Source organism: Staurois parvus, unplaced genomic scaffold, assembly GCF_062004578.1.
Source record: "Staurois parvus isolate SC_StPar_1 unplaced genomic scaffold, SC_StPar_1.0 ptg000129l, whole genome shotgun sequence".
Taxonomy (NCBI): domain Eukaryota; kingdom Metazoa; phylum Chordata; class Amphibia; order Anura; family Ranidae; genus Staurois; species Staurois parvus.
Genome location: NW_028317925.1, coordinates 2,768,733 through 2,792,944, shown reverse-complemented (window position 1 = coordinate 2,792,944; position 24,212 = coordinate 2,768,733). Strand labels below are relative to the sequence as shown.

Below are 24,212 nucleotides of genomic sequence, written 5' to 3'. Positions count from 1 at the left end.
AACATTTAAAGAAGTACAGCCAAAACTCTTTCTTTCAGTTCGTTCTGCACTCCTGTGACCCGTTTTCAGCTGATAGCGGGCTGAAGCCCACTGTTGGCTGACATCACTCAGCTGGTCCAGGCTGGGAAAAGATCATGATTTTAAACTTGGGATCCAACCCAGAGTCTGGTGTGGCACCTGGCTCAGCCTGTCAGCAATCTGCTGAGAGCCTGATCCAGCCACTCCCTCCCGTTCCACAGCCAAGCATTCCACTGAGTGTGGGGGGGGGGGGGAGAGCAGATAGTGATGACTGACAGTCACCACTCTCTTTCACAGCGGCGGTGTGAACTCAGCATTCAGCGGTCATGTGATCATGGAGTTCTCACCCTTAGAGCCGGCGGGGACAGATGCAGTGTTTGAGCGATGCTGCATCCATCTATATAAGTATGATTTTTAAAAAAAGGCTTTTCCCATACTTCTCTTTCAAAGGTTACGTAGATAGCCTTTTCTTTTTTTTTTTTAATAACCTGACATTTTCCATGCATAGGTTTTGCATTTGACAGAGGTATTTGATCCAGAATGGGGTGAATGCCTCCATTTTCTTTGTGGATAGTGAATAGGTTTGAGTAGAAACCCTGGAAACGTTACTCCTCAGGAACAGGAACTAGACCCTCTTTCATGGGCTCCTTACCTGGAGGTGTCTAAAGATCTCTGTTGTAGCTGGGCGGATACCAGATGTGCTTCTTTTAGCATCTAGGTTCAAAAACAAGCAGGACAGGTTTTTCACCAGCACCAGGGATCTTTGGGACATTGCAGTAGGTGCCCTGGTGACTCCATGGGACTAGTTCAGTTCAATCAGTGCCCTTCTCCTGTTAAACTTTCTTCCTTGCGCACTTTTCAGGCTCAAGAGGGAGGGCATTCTGGTAATCCCCATTGCATTAAACTGGTCCAGGAGGTTGTGGTACTCATATTTCTGGCAGACTCTCTGTGTGGCCAGTTCTTCTATCCTAGGGGCTTGTTCATCACTGGCTTTTATAGCAAGTGTATTGAAACCCAAGTCCTGAGGGACTTCGTGGGACCTCATTCTTATTTATCGGTTCTTCATAAACCTCTCTTTGAGTCTATCAGGGATATTCCCCTATCGTTCCCCTGTCTGTCTCTCATAAAGTTACCCTTCCCATGACTGTCATCTATGCGAGACATGTCTCAGAGTTAATGGGTCCATCCTGGGGGGAACCTTTCTTGGTGGCACAAATTTGAAAAAATTGTTTTTGTCTTGCGGCTTAAGCCTTCTTTCCTAGGTGGTTCCCTCCTTCCACCTTAACCAGGACAATGTGCTTCCCTCCTTGTATCCTCCTGTAACATTCTAGGAAGATTTCTCTCCACTGTCTGAATGAGGCAAGTACTGTACCTCAGCACTGTGCTGTGTCTCAGCTACAGCTTCGTTTAGTCCATCAGATTCGGTTTGTCTTTCTGAGGGTTTCCAAGGGGACACCCTGCCTTTCATTACACCAATGCTAGGTGGATTAGACAAGTCATCTCTCGAGTCTACAGTCTGTAGTATAAGGTTCCTCCCTTTTCTGTTAAAGCACTCTTTACCAACTGTTGTCAGTGCTTCATGGGCTTTTTTTTAGCATTGGGCATCTGTTTCCCAGATTGTTTGGAACATCCTTGGATTCCTTCACTTAGAACGTGATAGTGGATAAGAGCGTGTTTTTACCCATAACAAAAAAAGTGAAGGTGACAGACTGGAAACCAGTGTCGCCTTTGGAATCCAAGAAAAGTTCCTTTTGTAAGCAACCAGCTTAAGGCTCTAAGCAGAAGCCCACACTCCAGGTCCATAAGAAGAACTAGACTCCCAAGTCCTCTTTTTCTGAAATCAAATCCTCCTTACAGTGAAGGGGAGCCCCCACTTGTGCGGGTGGGGGGACATCTATGGACCTTTGCGGTAGCCTTAACTCAGGAGGTCTGCAGTGATGTCTGGCATCAAAAAGCTGGAATTACCCTGCTTTCTCACCTGAACTCTTTATGCACTCAAGAACATCTTCAGATCTGCAAAAAAGACAGATTTTCTTTGTGGCCCTGGGAAAACTGGTGTTCCAAGAAGTCATCATACTGGTGCCAGCAGAGGAGAGGTCTCAATGCTTCAGGCCTGTTCTATACTTCAAGTGTCTTAACAAGTTCCTCAAAGTACAGAACTTCAGGACACAGTTCAGCTGGTAAATGATTGCTGCACTCCATCAGGAAGACTTCCTGCTGTCAGTGGATATCAAGGATGCCAACTTTCACATCCTGATATTATTTCCAGTCTCAACAATTATTTCCGGGATTTACGGTTGAGGATCCCTACTATCAGTTTATGGTGTTTCTTTTTGTCCAGTCCCTGGTCCCAAGAGTGTTTACCGAGATATTGGCTCCAGTTCTGGGGTTATTTAAGACTCGGAGTATGCTCATTTTGTTATACCTGGAGGACCTGCTACCCAGGGAGCAATCAGCTCAAAAACACATTTCAGATGTTCAGCAGACAGTACAAATCCTGGAGAAGTTCACCTGGGTGCAGAACCTCTGGTGGTTGGCCTTGGTTCTGACACAACACCTGGAGTACATAGGCTTAGTCCTCAATAAGACAGAGGGGAAGCTGCTGCTTCCGCAGGAGTAATGCCTATCCCTTCAAGCCCAGGTGGAATCCTCAAGGTAAGTGGAATGTCCCTCAATTCAGACTGGCATGCAGTTGTTGGGGAAGATAGTAGTCACCATTGATGCTGTCCCCATGCCCAGTTTTACTCCAGAGCTCTGCAACTCAGTATTCTGTCAATATATATGACAAAGGTCAGAAACCCTTGGATCTACCAGTGCATCTGAATCCCAAAAATCAGGTTGGTTCTGAAATGGTGGTTATTCATGCAGATGCTGGATAATGTACAATCCTTCCTTCCGAAGATCTTGGAAGGTCTAACTGATGTCAGTCTATCGGGCTGCAGAGGTGCTTTAGATAACTTCTCAGTTCAGGGAACATGGTAATCAAAGGAGCCAAAGTTGCTGATCAACATCCTGGAACATCAAGCAGTTCAGCTGGCTGTCCTACATTTGTCGCCATACCTTTGGGGTTTTACAGAATGAGCACAGTTGGAGAATGTCAAGGTTGTAGCATACATCAGCCTTTAAGGAGGGACGAGATGTTGAGCTGCACAGGAAGCCAAACTAACCAGGGGGCTCCACCTGCACAGCTGCATCATCATCAGAGATCCTTGAATGGATAAACCCTTGCTATCTGGACTAGGTGAATGGACCCTAGTTGCCTTACATTACTTCATGAACGGCTTAGCTGATATGCTTTCTCAGATCTCCAGGATGAGCCTCCGCTTTATCCATATGCATACATGCCCCCTCTATTCTTTATGATCTCCCTATGTCTTGCTACAAAACTGAGACTATCAGGGAGATGGAGGGATGACTATACAGTTGATGTACCTGCAGTTTCATTCTTTGCTAGTGTTTATTCACCTGAAGGTAGCTGCATATAACGATAGATATATACTAAAGATCCTTTCTCCTGAACTGTACCCCCCAAAAAAAATTCTTTTACTGGTCAAAAATCTTATTTTGCAACACAAAGAAATGCCATAAACTCTTGAAACAGGCACAGATCTGCTCTCACTTTAGCACCAGAAGAGAAAGAGAAAAATATTTTCAAGGTGAATTAATTGGGGCCTGATAAGAAAAAACAGTGGCCGTTGCATAATAGCAGGTTTTTAATTTTTTGATTGCAGTATCTCTTTATGTTTTTTCACCCTTAGACAAAGAATAGTCGACCTCTTCGGACCAGCCAGATCTATGCTCAGGATGAAGGTGTGACACACACTCAGCTGTACACTAATCGATTTGAATTGATGAAAATGAGTGCAGGAAAGAGGAGTCCACCAATTAAACCACTGTAAGTCTTTCCTCCCTAGAATTGTACAGGTATTAGGTAAAAAACACAGATAACTTGTATGGGCTGCATTTACTAACAGAACTATTTTTGCTTGTAGTACTTGTAAGTTTGTTTTCATTTTTGTCACCAAACGACACCTGAAAGTTTATGTTGCTCAAACCAGAATAAAAACATTCTATAGATAGAAAAATCATAAAGGTAATGTTTCGTATTGATGTACCTATTGAATTTCCTAAAGTGGAGTGGGACTTTATAGGAGAGGGATTTGCATTTATGAGCAAACATGAACAGCGTATTGGCACATTATGACAACATCCACCTCTTTACTCTTCCCATGCAAACAGTTGCAGGGAATGTACACTGCACTGTGCACATGCAGCAGGCAGTGGTCCAAAAAATAGTCTTTTCTTTTGGTAGAAGAGATATTCAAAGTGTCTTCCACTAAAATAAACTGTGAATGTTAATGTTTTTTTTTTTTTTTGCAGAGTAAAGGTCTGCTTAAATGTGTAACAAAACAAAAAAAACATTTATATAAGCTTACCATTCCTCATATGTAGTGACTGCATTAGTTTTCTTGAGTCAAACTACGAACATTTTAAGCAATTACATAAAATACTTTTTAATCTTACTAGAAATGCAATAACCTTGGTATTTCCTGTGAGCTGAAAAGTCAGCAAAAACTATATTTTCTTTTTTAAACTACTAAACCCATCAACTACCATGTAATGGAGATAAACATATGTATGAAGTTCAATGTGGATAACAACCCTTCATAGATACAGTGAAGAAGTGAGTAAAGCCATGAAGGGACAGGAAGTGTGGTATTTCCATGGGGACCAATCCCCCAATCCAGGTGTGCAAAGCTTGTCACTTCATACCCCAAAAAGTATCAAGGCTGTAATTGTTGCCAAAGGTGCTTCAACAAAGTACTGAGTAAAGGGTCTGAATGCTCGAGTACATGTGATATTTCAGTTTTTTTCTTTTTAATACATTCACTGATATTTCTAAAATTCTGTTTTCACTATGTCATTATGGGGTTCTGAGTGTAGATTACTGAGAAAAATTTCAAATTAAACAACTGTAGTATAAGTAAACCACTTGGCAATTTTAGAGGCGGTTATTGATCTTCAGTGTCTAGAGATTACATTTCTAAGGGCAATTAAAAAGAAGCAAAGCAAACACTTGTTAGCTGATGAAATAGTGCCTGGTAGCATGCAAAATAATACTATGGTCATGGACAGGGGGTATGGGAGTTTATGACTGAATTATAGATTTGAAAAATGCAGGACCAAAAGTTGTAAATTGAGGGCATAAGCACCATATATGTAACATGGTAAAAACATAAGCAAATAAAATCACTGCGCTAAAAGTAAACACTCTTAGTGAGAAAAAAAGCAGCTAGCACATACATATAGTATACACTATATATAAGATATACTTATATACAAGTGCAGCGCTTAGTGTGACAAGGTTATTAGTGTTGAAGCATAAAGTTCCACCCAAGGGTACACAAACTACCCAGTTGGTATCAAATTAAAGTCTCACATGGTAATCATGGTAGAAAAACATGTAACTGCAAAAGAGACTCCCAATAGCGTAAATCGAATTGATTTCTTTGTTAAAAGACCGGTTTAAAACACTTACATCAATATGGCTTGTGAAATGGCATCCAAAAGTGGAAGCCGTGAAGTCATTGCGCTAGCGTGCTTTACCAAGGATTTTGGGTATTGTAGTTTTGGATGCCAATTGGGGAGTTATGTACAGCGACTTTTTAATTCTTCCCACAAGAGCAGTCTGACTTCTCCTACGAGGGTCTCACTCGGTTTGGTAAACCTCAGTGTTTGACGGTGGAGGACACTTGGTGATGCACTTATCATGAATATGAAAGTCAAGAGACTCACATTGCACTTATTATTCACATTATTGCATATTATATATTGTGAATTGTGGACTATCTGTCACCTTTGGGTGGGACTTTATGCTTCATCATTATTTACTTTGTCACACTAAGCGGTGCACTTGTGTATAAGTATATCATATGTAACATGGTTCCTAGAGATCCCCTGCATCTGCAACACAATGGGGTGGAGGAGGGAAAACTCTGTGTAGGGTTACAGGGCACTGGTACCAGTGTGTGAGAATTTTGTATCTCTTTTCTTGTATGACTACCGAGACGCATGATTTATGTGTTGAATTCCTCATTAGAAAATTATATATTCAGATCCCTCTCCCACAGTGCAATAGTAGGGGGTCCCTGCATAGGAGTGGTTCATTAATATACTGTAGATATCAGCTATGAGATGGTTAGAATATTTTGTTACTGAAAATATGCGGTTGATGAAGATTTGGTGCTGATATTATGCAACCTAATACATTTGAACTGCCACCAGCTTATTCTTCAGGAGCTCTGCTTTTAGAATATATAAACGGTTTGGGTTTTTTTTATAATCTTTTCTGTTTGGGGGTTTTAACTAGTCCTCAGGTCTAAAATGAATATTTTAATGTGTGCAAAAAATGCCCCTGGCAGTGAAAAGGTGAGGGTTGTGTGTTTACTAGTTCTGGTTGGGAGTTGCAGAGCAGGGTGTACTCTTGTGTACTTTGGATGCTACTATTGTAGTGCTTATCCCATTTTTTATTTGTCTTCAGCAGGCATTTTTCACATATACTAAATTATGTAACGCATAACTTGCTGATAGTAGTTGAGGACAGTCAGCTGGACTTGTTCTGTAATGTTAAAGACTACTGTATTTAGTCTTAGCGTCACAGGATAATTTCATTTGAATGTAACTATTACTAGTTGTACTGTGATATAGATAAAAACCTTTAAAGACAAAACATAACTTTCTCCTTTAAAATTACTATAGAAATACCTTATGACACTTGTATTCTGCACAGGATGAAAGCAGAAAATTATGTAAAGAACATACTTCAACATTCTCCCCTTTTTTTGTTTATTTTTGACCTCTTCAGTTTGGGAATGAATCCATTTCAGAAGAATCCAAAGCATGCTTCCGTTTTAGCAGAAAGGTAATTCAAACAAAAAGCTCATAATTGCCACTTGCTGTTTATTTGCTGGAAATGTTTTTTTTTTTCACTTTTAACTGCTTCCCACCCAGCCACTGTACATAAATGGCTGGGTGGTACAAGTGCTGTTCTGAAGTGACGTACCTGTATGACCCATCAGAACCTGTGCCTGCATATGGCATGATCCGGTAATGGCTGTGTCCCTTGGGCACACCACATCACAGATCGGGATATGGGCTCTCTGTTTGGCACTCCCCATCATTTGATGGCAGTGTCCAGTCACAGCCATCACATAATGTAAACAGAGGCATGTGCCTCTGTGTCGGCTTTCCTTCTGATCTCATTGAGAGCTCAGTGGGTTGGGTGGGGGCGGGGGTATAATTGCTGCAGCATGTCATCGATTTGTGTGTAGCTGATGATTTTACTGTTCAGCTACACACAGACTGCAGCCATCTCACAACAGTGCACCAAGCATCATCTGTCCCTGTCCATAGTGCACGTCAACATCTGTACCAGTGTCCCATCAACTTGTCACAGTGTACCAGTGCCACATGAACATATGTCACAGCGTACAGTGCACAAAAACATCTGTCACAATATATCAGTGTCCCATTGCAACATCAACATCTGTCATGTCCCTAGTGGACCGTCAACGGAAGTCGGTGTCCGCCTGTGAATGATCAACATCTGTCACAGTGTACAAGTACACAAACATCTGTCAGTGTATCAGTGTCCCATCAACATCTGTCACAGTGTACCAGTATCTCATCAACATCTGTCACAGTGTACCAGTGTTCCATCAACATCTGCAGTAGTGTCCCACTGCAACATCAACATCTGTCAGTGTCCTATTGCAACATCAACATCTGTTGGTGTCCCTAGTGCACCATCAACATTTGTCGGTGTCCGCCGGTGGACGATCAACATCTGTCACCGTGTACAAGTGCACAAAAACATCTGTCAGTGTACCAGTGACTCAACATCTGTCACAGTGTACCAGTGTCCCATCAACATCGGTCACAGTACCAGTGTTCCATCAACATCTGTCACAGTGTACCAGTGACTCATTAACATCTGTCACAGTGTACCAGTGACTCAACATCTGTCACAGTGTACCAGTGTCCCTTCAACATCTGCTACAAGGTACCAGTGTTCCATCAACATCTACAGTAGTGTCCTAATGCAACATCAACATCTGTCAGTGTCCAGTCGCAATATCAGCATCTTTTTAAATGTAAAGAAACAGTGTAAAAATAAATTTAAAGCGCCCCTGCCCCCCCCCCCCCCCCCCGTGCTCGTGTACAAAGGGAAACACACTCCTTGGTCCTGTATGCATATGTAAACGGCGATCACACTGCACATGTCAGGTATTGCTGCGAATGTCAAAGCAAGAGCAATAATTTGTTTGCATTAAAATTACTTAAAACGTATTTCTTTCTACAAATTGCATTTGGAAAACCGCTGCACAAACACCATGTAACATAAAAAAATTCAAAACTCACCATTTTATTCTCAAGGGCCTCTGCATAAAAAATATAATGTTTGAGAGTTCTAAGTAATTTTCTAGCAAAAATACAGATTTTTAATTACTTTACTTAAGAAAAAGTGTCAGAAAAAGGCCTGGTTTTAAAGTGAATAATGCCTGAAGGTGCTCATTGGATGCTGGGCCTCTCTTTGTGGTTAGGCTCCCTAAGACTCACACTTGTGGTATCGCTATACTCAAGAGGAGTAGCAGAATGTGTTTTGGGGTGTAGTTGCAAGTATGTTTATGCTGTGTGTGAGCAATAGCTTGTTAATATGACATTGTTATGAAGAAAAAACACAAATTTGATTTAATTTCTTCATTTGACAAAGAATTGTAGGAAAGAATTACAACTTCAACAATGCCCTTTACTAAACACCTTGGACTGTCTACTTTCCAAAGGCATTTGGGGGGGTATTTGTATTGTTCTGGCATGTTAGGGCCTCAAGACATGAGATAGGCAGTCAGGTGTGATCATTTTTCAATGATTGGTACCATAGCTTGCAAACTCTATAACTTTCACACAGACCAAACAATATGTACTGATTTTGGGTTATTTTTGCCAAACTAATATACCGTATTTGCCGGCGTATAAGACGACTTTTTACCCCTTGAAAATCTTCTCAAAAGTCGGGGGTCGTCTTATACGCCGGTATACGGCATACTGACACTTTTTAGGGGGGCGGCGCGGTGCCGCCGCCGCCCCCCCCTTCCAACGGAAGGGACACTAAGTACAGGGGTGGGCAGGGGCTGTTTCTTACCTGGCTCCGGTCCCACGACGATACGGTCCAGGAAGCGCGGCTGCTCCTTCAGTTCGGCCACTGGATGTTCGCACAGCTGCTCGGCTCTGCCTCCTCACCGGTGATTGCCTGCCAGAACTGTAGCTCAGGAAAGGTACACAGGCGGCCAATCACCAGCGAGGGGGCGGAGCCGAGCGGCCCCGCAAAAATCGAGTGCAGGAGCAGCAGGTAAGTGTTCAGTGTAGAGGTGCTGCTGCAACCACATATGCTGGCTGCAGCAGCACCATACTAGAACAGGGTCAGCAAGTGTAATTGGTGTCAGTGGGAGGAATAGTGCCCCATCATTGGTGTCACTGATACCAATGATGGAGCACTATTCCTCCCACTGACACCAATGATGGGGCACTATTCCTCCCACTGACACCAACGATGGGGCACTATTCCTCCCCCCCACTGACACCAACGATGGGGCACTATTCCCCCCCCCCCCACTGACACCAATGATGGGGCACTATTCCCCCCCCCCACTGACACCAATGATGGGGCACTATTCCACCCCCCACTGACACCAATGATGGGACACTATTCATTCCACTGACACCAATGTTGGGACACTATTCCCCCCACTGATACTAATGATGGGGCACTATTCCTGCCACTGATACCAATGATGGGGTACTATTCCTCCCACTGATACCAATGATGGGGCACTATTCCTGCCACTGATACCAATGATGGGGCACTAATCCTCCCACTGATACCAGTGATGGGGCACTATTCCTCCCACTGATACCAATGATGGGGCACTATTCCTGCCACTGATACCAATGATGGGGCACCTATTCCCCCCACTAATACTAATGATGGGGCACTATTCCTGCCACTGATACCAATGATGGGGCACTATTCCCCCCACTGATACTAATGATGGGGCACTATTCCTCCCACTGATACCAATGATGGGGCACCTATTCCCCCCACTGATACTAATGATGGGGCACTATTCCTGCCACTAATGCCAATGATGGGGCACTATTCCTGCCACTAATACCAATGATGGGGCACTATTCCTCCCACTGACACCGATGATGGGGCACTATTCCTCCCACTGACACCGATGATGGGGCACTATTCCTCCCACTGGTGTGCATTGGAAGAGGGGTAGTCTTATACGGCGAGTATAGCCCAAACACTACATTTTAGCAGGAAAAGTAGGGGGTCGTCTTATACGCCCAGTCATCTTATACGCCGGCAAATACGGTAGCAGTATAAGTTGTGGTCGACATTTATGTGGAAAAATTACTTATTTGCAAAATTGTATGAAAGAAAGTAAGTAAAACATCCGGTCTTTTGATTATAGTGCAAAAAATAAAAAGCCCAGTGGTGATTAAATACTGCCAAAGGAAAGCTCTATTTGTGTAGAAAAAAAAGATAACAAATTCATATGGGTACAGTGTTGCATGACTGAGTAATTGTCATTCAAACTGTGAGAGTGCTGAAAGCTGAAAATTGGCCTGGGCAGGAAGGAGATACAAGTGTCCAGTATTGAGGTAGTTAAACATTCTTTTTCCCTAAGTACAGTGTATATTTAAATTTTATGCAAAGAAAAACACAAAAAGTGTACAATATAGTAATGACACATATAATTATTTAAAAAAAAGTGAAAAAAATCATATAACCAAATATGAAGATATATCACCACATGTAGAAAAGGCTTACTTTTTCAGAAGCTTGCAGATGTCAACATTCACTTTGATAAATATATGAAGAAAACTGGAACTAAAACATGTAATAAAATATATTGGGTATTTGCTCTGTAGTGCTGTGTGTAATATGTGTTTGTGTGGGTGGATGTGGGTCACTACCATTTTCAATATCGATATTTGCTAAAAGAAAAACAAATATCTAAAAGTTTTGTTTTTTTATATTTATCCACACATTTTGTTCATAAATTGTTTCTGTTTTCAGTGGAATAAATTATGATAAACCTCTTCCACCTATCCAAGTGGCTTCTCTCCGAGCTGAGCGGATTGCCAAAGAAAAGAAGGTATAGTGCATGCTAAAACATCCTTACACAGACTAATGCTGAAGGGAGGGTAGTTTTACAGTTCATAAATATACAATGTATTTGACTGTATTATAGTAGATATATTTGATGTAAATGCTAATTTGAAGAATGTTACTTCTACTCACATTGTATGCTCTGTTGTTATGTACACATCAAAGCTTTATTCCTTAATTAATATCAAAGTTCAGGGTGTACATTCATTCAGTCATGCTTTGGCTTCTAAAAATTCTTGGTAAAACCAGAGTTCAAATCTCTGTGATGTTGTTACCTTAAATTTAAAAAGTCAGCTGGTGATTCAACCCCACTGATGTATGCTTAAAAGTGACATACCAGTTTCGGGTGGACTTTCTTCTAAATGCCAGCATATTGGATTGAATCATATTACATTCAGAAGCACAATCATAACATTTCTATTTTAGGCCTTAGTTGAGCAACACCACAGGGCACAGCAGCAGGCTGGTCCACAGGCTCCACAACAGCCACTCCAGAATGGTCAACAAACATCATCTCCAACTGTTCAGCCTGCCCAAGCACAACCTCAGCAACAAGTGGTCCAAACACAAGTTGTCCAGCAGCCACAGGCAGTAGTTGCCAGCCCAGTTGGCACCAGTGTACCAACCACTGCAGTTCTGGTAAGTTCCACCTCACTGTTTTTCCTTTAAATTGCATCCTTCATGGGTATCATGTCATAATAGAGCTACAGTGGTGTGAACAAATAGTGGCAAAGAGGAGTGTGACCAGAATAAATTGTCACTTCACCTTTATTTGTGAAAGGTTTGGTGGTATAAAGTTGTCCCCTTAAACTTTTGTAATTGTTTAGAATATGTACAATATATTAGAGTTGGTAGATACAGTATTGTTCAACACTCAGAGGTTTATTCAGTAATTAATATTTGTGTATTTTAGGCTGGAACCATCAAAACCGCAGTAACAGGAGCAAGCATACAAACTGGTAAGGAGAGCAGTTCAGTGTATTACTTACTGTGCTAAAGCACTTAGCTAAGGTGAAGGATAGACAAATGTTTGTTGTGGTAGAATAAGCCCAGCACCCTGCTCACTCAGGTTTTTAAAGTGAAACTTCACCCAAAAGGGGAAGTTCCGATATTCCTCCTAATCCCCTCTCCTCTGAAATATTTGGGATATTGTACTAAGATGGAGGAGCTAGTACCTGATTTTGACAGGTAACTGCTCTCACTTCCGCTCGGATAACCTAGGCAATCCGAGCGGAAGTTATTTTTTTCCCCCTTCTTGCCCTCAGTCCTCTAGGACACATCACAGATCCCAGAAGACTGCGGGACCATTTACAAGGCATAGTGCAGCTCGTGCATGCGTACTGGGCAGCCGGTTGTAAAGCCGAAAAGGAAGTGACTATACACATTTCTAACCTCACAGTATATTTTTTATTACTGGGTCACTTAGTAGTACCTTCCATGACAACCAGTTTGTGTGCTTCTTTTGAAGTTTACTTTCTTCTCCCTCTCAATGGTAAGTTTCATAGGCAACTTTAAGTTTTTGAAAAGAACACAGAGTGGCGCCAGACTAAGTGCAGTATATTGACAGTTCCGTTTATTAAAAGTAAGCAAATTAGGAATTCACTATTAGACAGAAATGATTTTGCATGTAAAATCATGTGGGGAGGTCCCCATGGTGATCCGGTGGATGGAGTAGTCATCCCAATGCAGATAAGAGCAGCAGTGTGTGTCCAGACGCCGCTGGAACCAGTGTGGAATGCAAAGATGGCGTGTACCGGACGTGATGACACCAAGGAGACGTCACTCCGTACAGGGGGTGGTAACGCTTTTCGAAGCTTCTGCTTCTTCAATAGACCTGATTGGCTGAGGAGGTAGGGCGGACATATAAAGGCTGTTGGGGAAGATCGGAACTACAAGACTGCATCGCGGTCTAAAGAAGAACTTTAGCCTTGGCATACATATTATAATATATCAAAATCAATAAAAAAACCTCTCTAAAAAAATAGCATATTGAACCAACATAAAAACAACATAGTGAACGATGATATTAAGCAAAATGTAAACAGTGGACATAGTATATCTATTGAACATGAGAATTTTTATCCACATAAGCCCAAATAAAGGATGTGACATTAAAAGGCTTTATACTTACATATATATATATATATATATATATATATATATATATATATATAAACACAGTGGGGATCGAAAGTTTGGGCACCCCAGCTAAAAATTTGTATTAATGTGCATAAAGAAGCCAAGGAAAGATGGAAAAATCTCCAAAAGGCATCAAATTACAGATTAGACATTCTTATAATATGTCAACAAAGTTAGATTTTATTTCCATCTTTTACATTTTCAAAATAACAGAAAACAAATGGCATCTGCAAAAGTTTGGGCACCCTACAGAATTTATAGCATGCACTGCCCACTTTGCCAAGGTGAGACCTGCCAGTGTCATGGATTGTTCTCAATCATCGTCTGGGAAGACCAGGTGATGTCAATCTCAAAGGTTTTAAATGCCCATACTCATCTGACCTTGCCCCAACAATCAGCACCATGGGTTCTTCTAAGCAGTTGTCTAGAAAACTGAAACTGAAAATAGTTGACGCTCACAAAGCTGGAGAAGGCTATAAGAAGATAGCAAAGCGTTTTCAGATGTCATTATCCTCTGTTCGGAATGTAATTAAGAAATGGCAGTCATCAGGAACAGTGGAAGTTAAAGCAAGATCTGGAAGACCAAGAAAAATATCAGACAGAACAGCTCGCAGGATTGTGAGAAAAACAATTCAAAACCCACGTTTGACTGCACGATCCCTCCAGAAAGATCTGGCAGACACTGGAGTTGTGGTACACTATTCCACTATAAAGAGATACTTGTACAAATATGGTCTTCATGGAAGAGTCATCAGAAGAAAACCTCTTCTACGTCCTCACCACAAAAATCATCGTTTGAACTTTGCAAATGAACATATAGACAAGCCTGATGCATTTTGGAAACAAGTTCTGTGGACCGATGAGGTTAAAATTGAACTTTTTGGCCGGAATGAGCAAAGGTACGTTTGGAGAAGAAGGGGCACAGAATTTAATGAAAAGAACCTCTGTCCAACTGTTAAGCATGGGGTTGGATCAATCATGCTTTGGGGTTGTGTTGCAGCCAGTGGCACAGGGAACATCTCACGAGTAGAAGGAAAAATGGATTCAATAAAATTTCAGCAAATTTTCAATGGTAACTTGATGCCATCTGTGAAAAAGCTGAAGTTAAAGAGAGGATGGCTTCTACAAATGGATAATGATCCTAAACACACCTCGAAATCCACGGGGGATTACATCAAGAGGCGCAAACTGAAGGTTTTGCCATGGCCTTCACAATCTCCTGACCTCAACATAATTGAAAATCTATGGATAGAGCTTAAAAGAGCAGTGCGTGACAGACAGCCCAGAAATCTCAAAGAACTGGAAGACTTTTGTAAGGAAGAATGGGCAAAGATACCTCAAACAAGAATTGAAAGACTCTTGGCTGGCTACAAAAAGCGTTTACAAGCTGTGATACTTGCCAAAGGGGGCAGTACAAGATATTAACTCTGCAGGGTGCCCAAACTTTTGCAGATGCAGTTTTTTGTTTTCTGTTATTTTGAAAGTGTAAATGATGGAAATAAAATCTAACTTTTGTTGACATATTATAAGAATGTTTAATCTGTAATTTGATGCCTTCTGGAGATTTTTCCATCTTACCTTGGCTTCTTTATGCACATTAATACAAATCTTTAGCTGGGGTGCCCAAAATTTTTATCCCCACTGTATATATATATATATATATATATATATATATATATATATATACTATCTACATATTACTTACCACCCCAGATGTAATAGAGGTGGAATTGTTTTTTCACGTATACCTAAAATTTATAACACCTTTTATAAATTTTAGGTATACGTGAAAAACCCATTCCACCTCTATTACATCTGGGGTGGTACGTAATTTGTAGATAGTGTTGATATATGTACATATAGGTACTTACATGTATGTGTGTACATTATATTTTATATATATATATATATATATATATATATGCGCATGCGAGTATAAAGCCGTTTAGTGTCACATCCTTTATTTGGGCATATGTGCATAAAAATGTTCAATAGTTATACTATGTCCACTGTTTACATTTTGCTTAAAGCAGAGCTCCACCCAAAAGGGGAAGTTCCGCTTTAAGGACTGCTCCCTCGTTCCCCATTAAGGATTGACACCTTTGCCGGGGGGAGGGGGCGGTTTGGCCTTGTATTGCATGATGCTGCATGCCATAGTCACAACACAGACAGCAAAAAGTTTATTTTAGCAGTTTTCTGTGCTATCCACAGTAGACAGTTCGATTCTGCTATATCCTGATGCAGTTTTGGAGCAAAGATGTCTTTTAGCAAGTCAATTTTATCTTTTTTTTTTTTTTTTTTTTATTAATTTGGCATGTTAGTTTGCAATAGTTTTTATTAAAGCAGAGCTCCATCCAAAAGGGGAAGTTCTGCTTTAAGGACTGCTCCCCCACTCCCCATTAAGGATTGGCACCTTTGGGGAGCGGGTACCCAAATTTGACAGGTACCCGCTTCCACTTCTGGTCCAAACGCCTAGGTGATCGGAAGCGGAAGGTGTCCTCCCTCCCTCCTGTAGTCTTTTGGGACACGTGACAGGTCCCAGAAGATTACAGGACCATTCAGGAAGCGCAGCGCTACTTGCGCATGCGCAGTGGGTACCCGACTGTGAAGCCGCAAGCTATCACAGCCGGGTGCCCACACTGAAGATGCCGGCCTCCTGGAATACAGGATGGCTGGTGAAACAGGCTGCAGGGGACACACCACGGGACTGAGGGACAGGTAAGTGGCTGTTTTTTAAAAGTCAGTAGCTACAGTTTTTGTATTTTTTGACAGCGTGAGTGGAACTCCGCTTTAATATCATTGTCCTCTATGTAGTTTTTATGTTGGTTCAATATGCTATATTTTTTAGTTTTTTATTGATTTTGATATAATATGTATGCCAAAGCTAGAGTTCGTCTTTAGACCGACCGTCAAGTGGCCTTGTAGTTCTGGTCTTCCCCAACAGCCTTTATATGTATGCCCTACCTCCTCAGCCAATCAGGTCTGACAAAGAAGCAGAAGCTTCGAAACACGTTACTGCCTCCTGTATGGAGTGACGTCTCCTTGGTGTCATCACGTCCGGTACCACGCCATCTTTGCGTTCCACGCTGGTTCTAACGGCATCTGAACACACACCGCTGCTCTTGTCTGCATTGGGATGACTATTCCATGCACCGGATCACCATGGGGACCTCCCCACATGATTTTACATGCAAAATCATTTCTGTCTAATAGTGAGTTCCCAATTTGCTTACTTTTAATAAACGGAACTGTCAATATACTGCACTTAGTCTGGCGCCCCTCTGTGTTCTTTTCCTATATAGTTTACAGATGCTCAGCTTTACTATGGAGGGTGCTGCCACTATTCAAACTATGGACATTGATGGACTTATAGTATAATTTCTGTTTGATTTTAGATCGCTATGATTTTTGACAATATTTTGCTCCCCTGGCGCCCATTTCCCCCCCTTTTCTTCTAAACGTTAAGTTATGCTGCATCAACAACGACATTCAGACATATTTGAATGTTTTCTTTTTATAGTATGAACTTATGTAAAATTGTTTATTTCTCCTGACTTTCAGTTGAAGTACAAGAGTTTCTTTGTTAAAAGCTGTTGATCATTGGGAGTCCACAGTCTGCATTTGTTTGAATGCAAACGTGTCAATGACACAAAATAAACAGTCTGATTTGTTTCAGCCTTAACAGAGATTTTGTTCATAACTGTTGCCTCTGGCAATATAGCCCATTTTGTCAGTCATATTTTTAGTGGATCATAAAGCAGATCCAAAACCACTATAGAAGTCCACTTTCCCATATCATTACTGCTGCCTAGCCAAAATTACCATTGAGACACCTGCAATATTGGGGTCCCTCCAGTATGAGTGGACTCCAGCTTCCCCGATTCTGGGTCTGGACCAAGGGTGGGATTTGTTAGAGGCTGAGGCACTGATGGACTGTCCCGGCCTGAGTTCAGATATCTTAGCTCTCTGTTGAGGAAACTAGAGTGATGTGGAATTGGGATAAAATATTCAGTTCAATATAATTTGTAGGGTTTTCTTTTATTAGCAAAGCCTGCTCTTTCTCCCCAGAAAATGAACAATTATGTAGTTAACACAGATGCAATCAAACAAACAATATCCACGCTGACTAGAAGTATAAGGCAGCTGACACCAATAGGTAGTATACAAACCTAAATGAATATAAGTAAAATTACGGCTGTGATATTAAACAATCAGTGAGAAAAGTTTAAATAATGTCTGTCCACCATCATAAAGTGCTCTTGCTTGCAGCAAAGTAATTCACAAATGCCGTCACCATTTCCCAGTGAATTAAAGACTCCCCAGAACTGATGACTGCCACTACAACAGCATAAATGCCCATGTATTTAAAAAAGGATTCCAAATGTGCATGTGTCTTAATATATGACTGTGTTGACAGATGTCATTCTGTCTAGTCGAGCTTATTAATGGCGCATCTAAGAAAATATTGTGTACCGGAGCAAGATGTGGGGCACTGTACGCGCCACAGCAAGGTGGCCATGTTGAGTGTGTAGTTAACACAGCCTGCTGATAAAATTACCCTTTACTGAAAAGACCTCTGCCCACCCTATCTCAGATAAACTTGTACTGAAGATATACTGGAGAAGACATCAGAACAGAATACAAGTTTTTGAAAATGTCTGTTAATTGTAGCATTACTTGATATTACTCGATATTTTCAAAATTTTACATTGTCTGTAATGAAAATAACATTAGTTTGGCAAGTTGTTTCTTTCTTTTTTTCCTTTGTTGCTACTGTAATTTTACTTGATCTGCTGTTATATGCAGCTGTTCCATTGTTTTAATTTACTGTGTTATATAAGCCCTTTGGGTTCAAATTTATGGAGACTGGAGCAAAGTGAAACTGTTATTCACAGCAGCCAGTAAGGTTTCATCATTTCACATGATTGGTTGCTTTAGACAGGAGCTTCATGTTTGTTTGCTTCTGTTTTCAGTAGAAAATTATGAAGAGTTGTCATGTTGTTTACCAGTGTAAAGGGTGTTCCAAAAATACACATTTTGAATGATTATAAAGTTAGTATTTATTACCACACATATTACTTTAAAATTTTAAAATAAAATACATCAGTGCATTTTTTTATACTTCGCTCCTGTTTTTAAACTGATAACCATTCATGTCCAGGCATTGGCGATAACGCAAAGCAATAGAATCACAAACATTGAGGGTAATTTTTTTTGCTATTTTGGCGCATTCTTTTTCAATTGCTGCTCTTATTTCATCAAGGATTGCCGGTTTTGTAGCATAAACTTTATCTTTTAGAAATCCCCATAAGAAGTCCAGTGGTGTGAGTTCTTGTGAACGCGGACAATATTCTACTGAACCTCTTTGCCCTATTCATATGTTTGGCAGATTCTCAACAAGATAAGCTCCTCATAATTACATCATAATGGTAGTGTGAGGGCACACCATATTGTTGGAAATAAAAGCCCTCATCGCCAAAATCTTCTTGAATATATGACATGACAGATTCCAGCAGCAAGTTCAAGTAAATGGCACCAGTTACAGTACCATCATAAAAGAATGCTCCAAATAATTCATGCAATGACAAGCCGCACCACACCGTCACTCCTGGTAAATTAACATGAGGTTCCTCCATATAAGTTTTAAAAAAGAAAATTATATATTTTATTTTAAAATTAGAAAGAACTGTATGGTAATAAATACTGTTATTAGAATTATTCAGACTGTGTATCCATTTTTTGGGACACCCTGTATATTTAGAATGTTTTATTAAAGATAACTTGCTATATAAAAATTGTGTTTTACACATGCGATATGGTATCATTGCAAATATCTTATTCTAACTAAGACTAATATCCTATTTACAGCTGCAGTCAGTGGAAATGTTATTGTAAACACAGTTGCGGGTGTACCTTCTGCCACTTTCCAGCCCATCAATAAGAGGCTGGCATCCCCTGTTATACCTGGAACACTTGCTGTAAGTAAACCCATAAATGTACTGAGTTACAGACAGGAATATGTACATGACCTTCATTCTGAATATTAATTGAAACTAGAAAATCTACAATTTCTGGGGAAATTGTGTGAAGTGTTCTTGCCTGCAGCAGTAGTCTACAACTGGAGTGGGCGGAGTAGCCTTGGTCACTCTGCTGACACAGCTGGGTTGCTATGGCAACTCACTCTAGTGCAAGCTGAGAGGAACTTTTATAAACAAACTGCTCCAACTTGCTCACTTCACTGGTGGTTGCCATGTTCAAACGGTTGTAGTTTTAAAAGTATGAATCCTACAGCAAAGAGCTTTATATTGTGAGAATCACAAGACCCAGACCTACATTTGTAGGTAGTATGTCTCTGAAATATTAAAAATGAAGGCACAGTCGCAGTTTAGAAATGTCCCTTCAAATTTCAGGTGGCTGCGAGTGAAGTTTCAATTAAATTCAATAGGCGGCGTGAGTTGCAAACAAATGGTCATATTGTGAAAACTATCAGGACTATGGCTTAGCCGTGAACATTTTTAGTGGCAGCAGAGTTAGCTGAACGTTTTGATATAAGATATGTGTAGGTGGGCTTGAAAATGAGGGAGTGATGGCAGTTTAGAAATCATGTCCTGATTTTTCCTTTCACACTCTAGCTTTTGTCAGCTCCCACTCTAGTTGCGCCATTCATTCCTATGGGAAAATTTCACCACAAAAACTGCGATATTTCGTGAACCATTTGGCAAAACATTCCACAAAGTAATAGCAATCCGATCGGGAACAATCCGCACGTTTTGATATATTACTTGTCTTTGTAGTGTAAAAACTGTGGGAGGAGTTAGCGTGGTAAATTTAGCTATAATAAGAATAAAAACTAGAAAATCTACAATTTCTGGGGAAATTGTGTAAAGTGTTCTTGCCGCAACCTTTACCAAATGATTGATGAAATGTAAGCAGTGCACATTGCAAGCCTGATAGTGAGAAATGCATTTCAGCTTGTATTTTGAAGCTCACAGTCCAGCCTGGTGAGTCATCTGCCTCTTGAGTGACCTTTGGTTGCTATAGCAACTCAGTCAGGAATGTTAGAAGTGCTGTTCTAAACACACTGCTGCAACTTGCCAACTTCACTGGTGATTGCCATCTTCAAGCACTTGTAGTTTAAAAGTATAAATGCTACCGTGAAAAGGTTTATATTGTGACAATCACAAGAAACAGACCTAAATTTTGATATATAGTATTTCTCTGCAATATTAAAAATGAAGGCACAGTTGCAGTTTAAAAACGTCCCTTAACATTTCAGGTGGCTGTGAGTGAAGTTTCAATGAAAGTCAATGGGAGGAGTGAGTTGCAAACAAATGGTCATATTCTGAAAACTATCAGGAGTATGTCCTAGCCGTGAACATTTTTAGTGACAGCAGGGTTAGCTGAACGTTTTGATATAAGATATGTGTAGGTGGGCTTGAAAATGACAGAGTGATGGCAGTTTACAAATCATGTTCTGATTTTTCCTTCCACCCTGTAGCTGTGCTCTGCTGCCACTCTAGATGCACCATTCATTCCTATGGGAAAATTTTGCCACAAAAACCGCGATATTTCGTGAACGATTCGGCGAAACGTTCCACAAAGTAATAGCACACCAATCGGGAACAATCCGCACGTTTCGGTATATTACTTGTCTATGTAGTGTAAAAACTATGGGAGGAGTTAGGGTGGTAAATATGGCTATAATAAGAAACGGAATAACAATAAGAATATACTTGTGAGATAACAATAAGTGTTCTTGCAAGAACACTTAACCATTTCAATACCGGGCAATTTTATACCTTCCTGCCCAGGCCATTTTTCACGTTTCAACGCTCTCACATTTTGAATGACAATTGCGCGGTCATACAACATTGTACCCAAACTAAAATTTTATAATTTTCTTCACACAACTAGAGCTTTCTTTTGGTGGTATTTAATCACCGCTGGGGTTTTTATTTTTTGCTAAATTAACAAAAAAAGACCGAACATTTTGAAAAAAAACAAGTTTTTCTTTGTTTCTGTTATAAAAGTTTGTAAATAAATAAGTTTTCTTCATAAATTTAGGCCAAGATGTATTCTGCTACATGTCTTTGGTGAAAATAACCCAAATTAGGATGTATTTTTTAGTTTGTAGGAGAGTTATAGAGTTCACAAACTATGGGATATATCTGAAAATTGATCAGTCCTGACGTACTGACAGCAAATCTAATTTCTTGAGGTCCAAGAATGTCAGAATAGTACAGATATCCCCAAGTGACCCCTTTTTGCAGAGTAGACAGTCCGACGTATTTCACAAGAGGCATGGCGCTTTTTTAAAGTTGTATTTTTTTTGTCATCATTTTTCGGAAAATTAAAAAATTAAAAAAATTATTTTCACTATTTTTTTTTTACATACTGTCACAGTGCAGTACAGCGTCATCATATAACTGGCATGGCGGTGAACAGGGACACTGACTGGTGACAGTATGAAAAAAATATATATATATATATTTTTTTTTTTTATTATTATTTTTAATTTTTTATTACATTTTTTATTATTTTTTTTAAGATTTATTTTTCATATTTTACTATGACCAAAGATAGTACTTTGAGGAAGTGATCAGTATTTTTTTTTTTTATACAATTTGCTTATAGCAAAGAATTACTTTGCTATAAGCAAGCATTTACCAGAATGAAATCTATTCATTCAGGTTTTTTTTTTTTTTTTTGTGCTTAGCTGTGATTTGGCCACAGCTAATCACATGACATGTGCATGTGACCTGCTGTGACCATTCACAGCTAGGCACTAGTATACAATGGATGGCATGAATGAAGCCATCCATTGTATACAACTGTCATGTGACAGGTCACATGGTACCGGCAACGGGGGGCCGGTACTCAGATCTGTCATCGGCCGTGTCCGAGGTACACGGCCGGTGACAGATCGCGCTGCTGCGCGGCTCTGCAACCGCGCGAACTGCGCATGTGCGGGAGCACGCCAAATGGCGTGCACCCGGAAAGGTGAAGCATTTTTTGCCGCCGCCAAACAGCTATAGGCCGGGCGGCTAATGGTTAATAAAGCTCCAGCTGACATTGTTCCTGCATTGTAATATTGTCAGGATATTTGTTTTTTTCAGGTAATGGTTGAGGCTCCATGCACATGGGGCGTTTTAATAACGCTGGTAACGTTAGCTGTGTAAAGCCATGTTAAAAACATGAGTTTTTTAGTGGTTTTTAGCGTTTTTGCATTAGCATTTTTCTGTGTTTTTTCACGTTTGTGGTTTTTAGTGGTTTTTGTAAAAGAAAATCCAAAAACGCCGTTTTTCAGCATTAGAGCATTTTTACAGCTAAAAATCTCCTCTAGAAACCCACTAGTCCCGGGTTTTTTTTCCAGCCAAAAAACATTGATTACAGTCTGTGTGCATGTACACATAGGATAACATACTGGGGGGTTTACTGGCGGTAGAAAAAAAACATCAAAAGCCAAAAATAGCAGCTGTAAAAACGTCCAGTGTGTATTAGGACTCAAAGCCATTATACCGATTATTTTCCTTCTATATTTGCTTTGATTTCTGTTTTGGAACAAGCAAATTAAACATGTTCACAGATTTTCACATTCTGTACTTAGAAAAGAGTGTCTTTTTGGTAAGCATGCAGTTTTTTTAACATTCAGGATTCTGAGCTAATTGCTATCCATTTCCCCATCAGGCTTCAGGAGGAACTCCACAGGTTGTCCATACACAGCAGAGAGCTGTAGCCACTTCTGCCACAGCGGCTGAGATGGTCACTATAGCAACAAATCCGGGAGTTCGAGCAGTGACACCAGTGACTGGCGGAACTGTCGTGTGCAGCAGTATTACACCTGTGCAGACGCAGGCCCGATCAGTTGTTACACAGGTAACCACAGGTATGGAGCTACTTTCTGATGCTTCCCTTTATCTCAGATAATGTGTGAATCCCTCTGCAATCTCTTATATGGTTCTTTGTCTGCTTTGCATTCTTACTCTTAATATATGTCTTTCAGCTACAACTGCTGGAGTTCAGCTGGCCAGTAAAGCCATTACCTCAGCCCAGTTTCAGCTTCTTCGGCAGCAGCAGGCATCCCAGGTTCAGGTTCCTCAAATTCAGGCTCAGGCTCAGTCCCCTGGGCAGATCAAAGCTGTTGGCAAACTCTCCCAGGTACTTCAGTCAGAATACTGTGGTGAGTTTAAGTAAACTATTTGGCTGCTAATTACTAATTTTTCTCCTGATTAAAATGCAGGAGCAGCTACTGAAGTTACAGAAACAGAAGATGCAGATTCCACAACAGACAACCCAAACAACATCTCAACAACAGCAGCAGCAACAGCCACAGCAGCCTCAACAGGGAGGACCACAGGCAGCGCCAGTACAGGGCCAGCAGCAAGCACAGCAAACACAGCCACAGCAACAGGCTCAGCAACTTGCTGCAGTCACTGCACCAAGAGGTGGCGCTGTACTCACAGGCGCCACTGTTGCTAATCTGCAAGTCGCTCGGCTGGTAAGTTTTAATGCTTTAATTGTGTTCTAGAGGAAGACATTTTCCTCTTATTGTAGTGCCATTTTATTGTTAACAAATTTCAAATATTTCCTTTAACCAGGGCATTGTGTTTCAGTATCTCCTTACTGCAGCTGCATCAAAGGGGTTAATACTGTGGCCAAGCCCACTTTCCTCCCAGAAGGGATGGGGATAATTATGGGCTCTCTTCTGCTGGAGAAGCAGTATGGGGCATATATTTGGGTTCACTTGAAACTCAACACAGATTTTACAATTTGTAAAATGCCAAATGTACAGTGGGTGGTAAAGGCTATGGCA

At 40.7% G+C, this 24,212-nt stretch overlaps 1 protein-coding gene across 7 annotated transcripts in view; it reads left to right on the top strand.

The window, feature by feature from the left end:
* Positions 1-24,212, top strand: part of LOC149466447 (E1A-binding protein p400-like) — a 223,006-nt gene that overhangs the window by 174,587 nt on the left and 24,207 nt on the right. For all 7 annotated transcript variants that reach the window (XM_089672447.1, XM_089672452.1, XM_089672451.1 and 4 more), the window contains 9 exons: positions 3,777-3,913; positions 6,884-6,940; positions 11,168-11,246; positions 11,687-11,899; positions 12,174-12,219; positions 19,268-19,377; positions 23,087-23,285; positions 23,403-23,557; positions 23,640-23,897. In XM_089672447.1, coding sequence (XP_089528573.1) covers positions 3,777-3,913; positions 6,884-6,940; positions 11,168-11,246; positions 11,687-11,899; positions 12,174-12,219; positions 19,268-19,377; positions 23,087-23,285; positions 23,403-23,557; positions 23,640-23,897 — 1,254 coding nt within the window. The remainder of the gene's footprint in view (positions 1-3,776; positions 3,914-6,883; positions 6,941-11,167; positions 11,247-11,686; positions 11,900-12,173; positions 12,220-19,267; positions 19,378-23,086; positions 23,286-23,402; positions 23,558-23,639; positions 23,898-24,212) is intronic.